Source organism: Salminus brasiliensis, chromosome 24 (assembly GCF_030463535.1).
Source record: "Salminus brasiliensis chromosome 24, fSalBra1.hap2, whole genome shotgun sequence".
Classification (NCBI taxonomy): domain Eukaryota; kingdom Metazoa; phylum Chordata; class Actinopteri; order Characiformes; family Bryconidae; genus Salminus; species Salminus brasiliensis.
In genome coordinates this window covers 11,973,479-11,983,405 of record NC_132901.1, presented here as the reverse complement: position 1 = coordinate 11,983,405, position 9,927 = coordinate 11,973,479, and the positions used below count along the sequence as shown (strand labels likewise).

General features: G+C 40.2%; 2 protein-coding genes across 2 annotated transcripts; both read right to left on the bottom strand.

The window, feature by feature from the left end:
• Window positions 1-5,973: 5,973 nt before the first annotated feature.
• LOC140546645 (histone H2B-like) lies at window positions 5,974-6,456 on the bottom strand. Its single transcript, XM_072670029.1, has 2 exons — window positions 6,373-6,456; window positions 5,974-6,330 (listed from the first exon to the last, which is right to left on the bottom strand). The coding sequence occupies exons 1-2, from the start codon at window positions 6,454-6,456 to the stop codon at window positions 5,974-5,976; spliced, it is 441 nt and encodes a 146-aa protein (XP_072526130.1).
• Window positions 6,457-9,208: 2,752 nt separating this feature from the next.
• On the bottom strand, window positions 9,209-9,583 carry LOC140546644 (histone H2B). Its single transcript, XM_072670028.1, has one exon. It carries the CDS (start codon window positions 9,581-9,583, stop codon window positions 9,209-9,211), a length of 375 nt encoding a protein of 124 aa, XP_072526129.1.
• Between the last annotated feature and the right edge of the window lie 344 nt (window positions 9,584-9,927).

Genomic DNA, 9,927 nt, shown 5'->3' with positions numbered 1-9,927 from the left:
GCTAAATCACAAGTGAGTACGGCTGACTTTTGATACACCTTTGTTAGCACTTTTGTGTTAATTTGTTACTTACCTATGCCTTGAAGAAAGTCTCTGACCTTGCAGGTTAAAATGATTTTTTGCGCTGATGGTGCATCCGCTTTCCAATTTTTAGCTTTGCCCCACTTGCCTCCAGCTCTTCAGCCAGGTCTTGATAGCAGAGCGGTGTTCTTTATTGATTTATGATTATTATGTTGACCTCAATATAACCTGATGCATACATACATACACATAACCATACAACATAGAATTTAAGGGCTCTAAGGGGAGGAGAACAAAGGTCCTACATAGAACTGCACTACTCTACAGTTTGACTCTTAATGAGAGAATTGTTGGCTTTTTACCTAACTGATAATAAAGTGCCTTAAATAAAGAGTGCTTCTATCAAGCATTCTTTAACTAAAGACATTTTATCAAGATCTGTAAGGAGATAATACAGTATTGAGTATTTTGTTTTCTTCTGCCCTACTTTATCATTAGCATATTGTTAAAACCCAAACAAAATTACGGTGCCCTAAAATAAGTTTTCATTTCATTGCCTGGTAGCATGACAACTGGTTATCCTGCTGGCTACTAAAATGCCCAAAAGTTCCTTGGTAGAACTTAGTAGACTTACTGGAGTTCACAACCATCTGTCATATGTAAAAGCTGTAACATTCACACACATACACGTATACATCTATGTTGTTAGCGTTTGCATTTGCGAGTTTGACCACACGATGGCATCCACGCTCCATCCATGACATATATCCACGATCCCAAAACAACGGTGACGTTTGCAATAGGGCACTTCCTAAATCCCTTACACTGTATACACTACACAGAAGTGCACTTCTCTAGTCAAGTCTTTTAGGCTTCTGATGGAGTTTCAGGGCTAGGCCTCAAGACTGTGGTCATAGTACGTAAATGGAGCGTGGATGCCATCGTGTGGTCAAAATGTAAAACAATTAATCTTGCAATTTTTTATTTATTTATTGATTTATTTATTGATTTATTTATTTATTTCTTGTCCACGGAGACAATTAAAGAAGCAAAATCAGAAAGAGGAGAAAGAGTTACATTTAAATAGCAGAGAAGCTAACTTACAAGGGAGGAGGCAGTACGGTCGGCTGTTGATAAACTTTTGTTAGCACTTTTGTATTCATTTGTTACTTACCTATGCCTTGAAGAAAGTCTCTGACCTAAACCATGCAGGTTAATTTTTTTTTGAGGGTGCGTATGTTTTTCCATATTTTAGCTTTGCTCCACTGGCCTCCAGCTCCTCAGTCAGGTCTTGATAGCAGATGAGTCAATTTTAATTGGCAAGGTTTTGGTCAGAGACCATCTTTAGTTAGGCATCATGGGAATTGTAGTCGTTGATCTAATACACTACAACTTAAAGATATAGTGTCCACAGAGACATTTAAAGAAAGAAAGATCAAACACAAATCGAATAAATGGTATATTATTGCATACAAGGGAAAAGCTCCTAATGAGGCCAACTAAAACTACATGTTTACCCCTTGGATTTCTCAGGCTCGTTTTACATCTTCTAATAAAAGTCATGTTAGATTAGATAAACACAGAGGGAGTTAATGTTGCTTTAAGTAATGTTGCTTTTACCATATGTTGCAGTTAGTGGATGATAAAGAAATATGGAAAGACATTGTGGTAAGCAAAGTAAGTGTAGAGCTCATGATGAAGTCTGGGTGAGTGGAAGCAGTTTGGCTAGACCTACCCCTTAGGCTTCTGATGGAGTTTCAGGGCTAAGCTTTAAGTCTGTGGTCGTAGTACGTGAATGGAGCGTGGATGCCATCTGGTGGTCAAAATGTAAATCTGCAAAATATAAAACAATTCATCTTTTTGATTTTTTGGTCCATGCAGACATTTAAAGAAGCAAAATCAGAAAGAGGAGAAAGAGTTTTTTGTATTCATTTGTTACTTACCTATGCCTTGAAGAAAGTCTCTGACCGAAACCTTGCAGGGTGCGTATGCTTTTCCATATTTTAGCTATAGCAGATGAGCGGTTTTCTTTATTGATTTATGATTATTATGGGAACCTCAATATAAACTGATACACAGAGTTTAAGGGCTCTAAAGAGAAGGAAACAAAGGTCCTACATAGAAGTGCACTACTCTACAATTTGTCTCAAAGGCTTCTAGCAGTGAGTGAATTGGAGGCTTTTTACCTAACTGCATGCTGTTTGGTTGTCATGATGGCTAATACAGTGCCTTCATTAAAGACAGCTTCTATCAAGCATTCTTCAAAACAAGACATTTTATCTAGTTGTGGAAGGAGGTTATACGGTCTGGAGGTTTTTTTTTTGTTTTGTTTTGGTTTTTTTTTCCTTCTGTCCGACTTTATCGTTAGCATATTGTTAAAATGAAACCCAAGCCCAAACGACAATCATCCCACAAGACATGTAATTACTTTTTAGATTTATTGGTGCAGTTAACAATCATATTTAATGTGTATAAAATTGCCCTAAATTAAGTTTCCATTTCATTGCCTGGCAGCATGAGAACTGGTAACCATGCTGGCTTCTAAAATGCCCTGAACTGAAGTATGCTTCAATAGAAACATTTTTAAAAATGTACTTTAAAAAACACTAACCAAAATAACACCGCAATACAAATGACTTAGTAGACGTACTGGAGTTCACAACCATCTATCAAATGAAAAAGCTGTAACATTCACACGAATAAATCTAGTTAGTCAACGTTTGCATTTGCCTAGTTTGACCACACGATGGCATCCACGCTCCATCCATGACATATATGCCCATGATCCCAAAACAACGGTGGTCGTTTGCAATGAGCACTTCCAAAAGCCCTTCTATTCACCACACAGAAGAGCACTACTGTACTCAAGGCTCAAAGGCTTCTACTCTCTATTACATAACCGGGTGCATCCTAGGCAGGACAAACACTTTACCCCTGCCAGTATTTATTCACTATTTCTTTTCCCTAGGCTTCTCTAATGATCATTTTACATGTGCTGGGAAGGTTCATTTAATTTGCTCCATACTTCAAGGGTTATACTTCCAGACAAGCTAGACTGTACTAAATAAGGTAATTTTTGAAGTATAGCACAAAACAATACTGACTCAACATTCATTTAATTTTGGCGTTTTTCCCGCTGATCTGGGTTAATTTTACAAACAATGTGACGGGAAACATGAATTTTATAGAGTTAACATATAGAGTAAACATATAATTTTTTAGAGTTAGACATGCCTTGTTCTGGTAGAGGTATTGAAAGAGATTAAAAACAAACAAACAAACAAACATTCCTCTCCGGACTATACACTTACCTCCTTTACTGCTGCCCTAAAAGCAAGCACAAACAACACAGCTGGTCTCGCTTACTCTCTATGCAATCAAACTCATGTTGCATATGTATGAAACGTAAGTACCCCAAATCAAGCTCTCATTATATGAATATACACATACATTGCTCTCTGAAACTGTGCTTGCAGTTGTATAGTTTCACCACGCGGTGGGATCTACGCTCCATCCATGACTAATGCCGTTTGTAATAGGCCAAAACCGGCCTAAACACTACATAGTGTAAAGTGTAGTGTTCTACTGAAAGGGCAGTGGCTTCTACTTTCTGCTGGGGTGAATGAACTGTTTCCAAACTATTAAATATGTATAAACATATTGATAGGTATTAAAAGAAAAGTATTCATATGTATTAAAACACGTTAAATATGGCGATTTTGATGTGAAATGTAGTACAAAACGTTATATATATATATATATATATATATATATATATATATATATATAGACACACATATAGAAGTTGTTTTTTTTCCCTAATCCCTAAGGCAAAGGCTTAAGCTCACCGTCACTTTAACTCAATCCACCTTCATCATAAAACTGAGGCCTTTGACCGCCATACTATTTTACTTACTCTTCCCTCGTCCTTTTGCATTGCTCCAAACCCTCTACATCAAAAAAATATCTATGAACCTATTCTTGCTCCCTCGAATCTCACCATTAACCTAAGACTTCAACCAAATTCATCTTTTAGTGAACCAAACCAAATAGTCCTAATACAAAATAACTCTGTCCTCCCTCTTAACCTAGTACAACATAACCTTAACATCATTCTAACAATGAAACAAAATAACCCCATCCGCCGTCTAACCCCAAAATAAAATAACCCATTTTCATTCATACTCTAATACAAACCCCACCACCTTCTCTCTCCAACCCTAAAATGAAATAACCCCATCCTTCATCCAACCATTAAACAAAATCACTCCATCCTCATTCGAACCCCTCACATGAAACAACTGCAATCTCATTCTTGTCCTAAAACAAATTAACCCCATCCTTCCCTCTATTTCAATAAGCAACACACCAAACTTTTGCTTTCATTTAACCCATTCCATGCAGTCATGACCATTCTACTTAGATGTGCAGTCCTCAGTAGGCCGAGGCCATGTGTATCCATGTGTATCCGAATCATCAGGCTGATGGCTTATGTTGAAACTCACTTTTACTGAACCTTCCTTTGTATCCTAAGGCAAAGGCCTAAGCTCACGGTCACTTTAACTCAATCCACCTTCATCATAAAACTGAGGCCTTTGACCGCCATACTATTTTACTTACTCTACCCTCGTCCTTTTGCATTGCTCCAAACCCTCTACATCAAAAAAATATCTATGAACCTATTCTTGCTCGCTCAAATCTCACCATTAACCTAAGACTTCAACCAAATTCATCTTTTAGTGAACCAAACCAAATAGTCCTAATACAAAATAACTCTGTCCTCCCTCTTAACCTAGTACAACATAACCTTAACATCATTCTAACCATGAAACAAAATAACCCCATCCGCCGTCTAACCCCAAAATAAAATAACCCATTTTCATTCATACTCTAATACAAACCCCACCACCATCTCTCTCCAACCCTAAAATGAAATAACACCATCCTTCCTCCAACCATTATACAAAATCACTCCATCCTCATTCGAACCCCTCACATGAAACAACTCCAATCTCATTCTTGTCCTAAAACAAATTAACCCCATCCTTCCCTCTATCTCAATAAGCAACACACCAAACTTTTGCTTTCATTTAACCCATTCCATGCAGTCATGACCATTCTACTTAGATGTGCAGTCCTCAGTAGGCCGAGGCCATGTGTATCCATGTGTATCCGAATCATCAGGCTGATGGCTTATGTTGAAACTCACTTTTTACTGAAACCTGAGGCCTCCTTACAAAGCCACTGTTACTCACTCTTCCTAGATCACATCTGCACTAAACACACTTTCACCGCCATACTTTTTTACTTACGCTACCTCAATTTAATTATTCTACCCTCATCCTTTTGCCTTACTTCGACCCTCTACATCAAAAGCCTTGCTCTGAACCTACTTTTGCTCACTCAAATCCCACCATAAACCTAAGGCTTTAACTAACTTCACCCTTCTGTGACCCAACAAAAAAGGCTTGTGGGAGAGCCTAACCGTATGCCTGGTTATATATACTAGACAGCTTTCATTACAAAGATCAGGTGTGTAATTCTAGGGTTTAAGTCAACCCTAGTATGGTTTCCTGCCTCACTCTTCCCCACCTGTAAGGCTGATCTCCTCTGGACTGGTCTTTCACAGGTGATGTGCAGCTTCATTTATCCCACTTAGCACTACAAGCCCACTCCATACAGTTAGTATGGCACAGTATTTTAGTTTGCTGCTCTGTCCCTGAATCCTAGTACACTACACCAATTAAATGCAAACAAACAATTAAGTAAGTTGATTTACATACATACATCAATAAGTATGTAACAATAAAGGCACTCTCTAATAAATAATAATAATAATAATAATAATTAGTATTATAACTTAATTGGTTCTTGAATAAAACTGCTCTTTGGAAGAAACCGTGGGTGGCTCTTAAAAGAGCCGTTGGGTTTGGATTATGCCGCTATCACTATTTACTTGGAGCTCGTGTACTTGGTGACGGCCTTTGTGCCCTCTGACACGGCGTGCTTAGCCAACTCACCGGGAAGGAGCAGACGCACAGCAGTCTGGATCTCCCTAGAGGTGATAGTAGAACGTTTGTTGTAGTGAGCCAAACGAGAAGACTCACCGGCGATGCGCTCGAAGATGTCGTTCACGAACGAGTTCATGATGCCCATCGCTTTAGAGGAGATTCCAGTGTCAGGGTGGACCTGCTTCAGCACCTTGTACACGTAGATGGCATAGCTCTCCTTCCTGGACTTTCTGCGCTTCTTGCCGCCTTTCCCGGCCGTCTTGGTCACAGCTTTCTTGGATCCCTTCTTGGGGATCTTCTACCCGTCGTGCGAGGCGACCTTGAGGAGTGTGTAAAGCACAGTGTTGCCGTGTGTGCGCAGTATGACTTCCACCGTCGATGCGTCTTTGTCACCGGCGCTTCCACACTCGTAACGGCTCTCCATAGGTCCCCTAATACGCACTCGTAACACACCCAATATACCATAGCCAAAAATCTCATACTAACCCTAACACAAAATAACTGCAACTTCTAAACATAACATAAAACAATGATGCCCTTTTTCAAGCCTAATACAAAATAACTGCACCTTCACTCTAACCCCAATACAAAATAAACCCAAGCTCATTTAAACCCTAAAACCCCATTTTTCATTTTAACCCTAATAGAAAATAACCATTTTCTCTCTCCAACCCTAAATAAAATAACCCCATCCTTCCTCCAACCATTATACAAAATCACTCCACCCTCATTCGAACCCCTCACATGAAACAACTCCAATCTCATTCTTGTACTAAAACAAATTAACCCCATCCCTCCCTCTATCCCAATAAGCAACACACCAAATTATTATTCTAAACTTTTACTTTCATTTAACCCATTCCATGCAGTCATGACCATTCTACTTAGATGTGCATTCCTCAGTAGGCCGAGGCCATGTGTATCCAAATCATCAGGCTGATGGCTAATGTTGAAACTCACTTTTACTGAACCTTCCTTTGTATCCTAAGGCAAAGGCCTAAGCTCACGGTCACTTTAACTCAATCCACCTTCATCATAAAACTGAGGCCTTTGACCGCCATACTATTTTACTTACTCTACCCTCGTCCTTTTGCATTGCTCCAAACCCTCTACATCAAAAAAATATCTATGAACCTATTCTTGCTCCCTCGAATCTCACCATTAACCTAAGACTTCAACCAAATTCATCTTTTAGTGAACCAAACCAAATAGTCCTAATACAAAATAACTCTGTCCTCCCTCTTAACCTAGTACAACATAACCTTAACATCATTCTAACAATGAAACAAAATAACCCCATCCGCCGTCTAACCCCAAAATAAAATAACCCATTTTCATTCATACTCTAATACAAACCCCACCACCTTCTCTCTCCAACCCTAAAATGAAATAACCCCATCCTTCATCCAACCATTAAACAAAATCACTCCATCCTCATTCAAACCCCTCACATGAAACAACTGCAATCTCATTCTTGTCCTAAAACAAATTAACCCCATCCTTCCCTCTATTTCAATAAGCAACACACCAAACTTTTGCTTTCATTTAACCCATTCCATGCAGTCATGACCATTCTACTTAGATGTGCAGTCCTCAGTAGGCCGAGGCCATGTGTATCCATGTGTATCCGAATCATCAGGCTGATGGCTTATGTTGAAACTCACTTTTACTGAACCTTCCTTTGTATCCTAAGGCAAAGGCCTAAGCTCACGGTCACTTTAACTCAATCCACCTTCATCATAAAACTGAGGCCTTTGACCGCCATACTATTTTACTTACTCTACCCTCGTCCTTTTGCATTGCTCCAAACCCTCTACATCAAAAAAATATCTATGAACCTATTCTTGCTCGCTCAAATCTCACCATTAACCTAAGACTTCAACCAAATTCATCTTTTAGTGAACCAAACCAAATAGTCCTAATACAAAATAACTCTGTCCTCCCTCTTAACCTAGTACAACATAACCTTAACATCATTCTAACCATGAAACAAAATAACCCCATCCGCCGTCTAACCCCAAAATAAAATAACCCATTTTCATTCATACTCTAATACAAACCCCACCACCATCTCTCTCCAACCCTAAAATGAAATAACACCATCCTTCCTCCAACCATTATACAAAATCACTCCATCCTCATTCGAACCCCTCACATGAAACAACTCCAATCTCATTCTTGTCCTAAAACAAATTAACCCCATCCTTCCCTCTATCTCAATAAGCAACACACCAAACTTTTGCTTTCATTTAACCCATTCCATGCAGTCATGACCATTCTACTTAGATGTGCAGTCCTCAGTAGGCCGAGGCCATGTGTATCCATGTGTATCCGAATCATCAGGCTGATGGCTTATGTTGAAACTCACTTTTACTGAACCTTCCTTTGTATCCTAAGGCAATGGCCTAAGCTCACGGTCACTTTAACTCAATCCACCTTCATCATAAACCTGAGGCCTCCTTACAAAGCCACTGTTACTCACTCTTCCTAGATCACATCTGCACTAAACACACTTTCACCGCCATACTTTTTTACTTACGCTACCTCAATTTAATTATTCTACCCTCATCCTTTTGCCTTACTTCGACCCTCTACATCAAAAGCCTTGCTCTGAACCTACTTTTGCTCACTCAAATCCCACCATAAACCTAAGGCTTTAACTAACTTCACCCTTCTGTGACCCAACAAAAAAGGCTTGTGGGAGAGCCTAACCGTATGCCTGGTTATATATACTAGACAGCTTTCATTACAAAGATCAGGTGTGTAATTCTAGGGTTTAAGTCAACCCTAGTATGGTTTCCTGCCTCACTCTTCCCCACCTGTAAGGCTGATCTCCTCTGGACTGGTCTTTCACAGGTGATGTGCAGCTTCATTTATCCCACTTAGCACTACAAGCCCACTCCATACAGTTAGTATGGCACAGTATTTTAGTTTGCTGCTCTGTCCCTGTATCCTAGTACACTACACCAATTAAATGCAAACAAACAATTAAGTAAGTTGATTTACATACATACATCAATAAGTATGTAACAATAAAGGCACTCTCTAAGAAATAATAATAATAATAATAATTAGTATTATAACTTAATTGGTTCTTGAATAAAACTGCTCTTTGGAAGAAACCGTGGGTGGCTCTTAAAAGAGCCGTTGGGTTTGGATTATGCCGCTATCACTATTTACTTGGAGCTCGTGTACTTGGTGACGGCCTTTGTGCCCTCTGACACGGCGTGCTTAGCCAACTCACCGGGAAGGAGCAGACGCACAGCAGTCTGGATCTCCCTAGAGGTGATAGTAGAACGTTTGTTGTAGTGAGCCAAACGAGAAGACTCACCGGCGATGCGCTCGAAGATGTCGTTCACGAACGAGTTCATGATGCCCATCGCTTTAGAGGAGATTCCAGTGTCAGGGTGGACCTGCTTCAGCACCTTGTACACGTAGATGGCATAGCTCTCCTTCCTGGACTTTCTGCGCTTCTTGCCGCCTTTCCCGGCCGTCTTGGTCACGGCTTTCTTGGATCCCTTCTTGGGCGCGGACTTAGCTGGCTCAGGCATACTGCTCCTCGTCGAGTAAGACTGAAGAATGAGGGGGAGGCGATAAGCTCCCACATTATTTAGACTCTAGCATTTTAATTAGACGAGGTACCGCCTCCAGAATGCCGTCAAACGACCATTGGACAACAAATTGTCCGCTCTCTTCTTGCCAACCCCCCACCCTTCATTCCCCTCCCCTCCCCTCCCCTCCCCTCCCCTCCCTATTCTCCTCTTCCCTTCCCCCTCCCCAGAGCAGCATTCTCTTTGTTCGCCTACCCGCGCATTTTTACCCACCGTGCAGACGGCACATTATTTTTCGCCACAGCGGCGTTGACGGCGATATTCTGAATTTATTCAAACGTTTA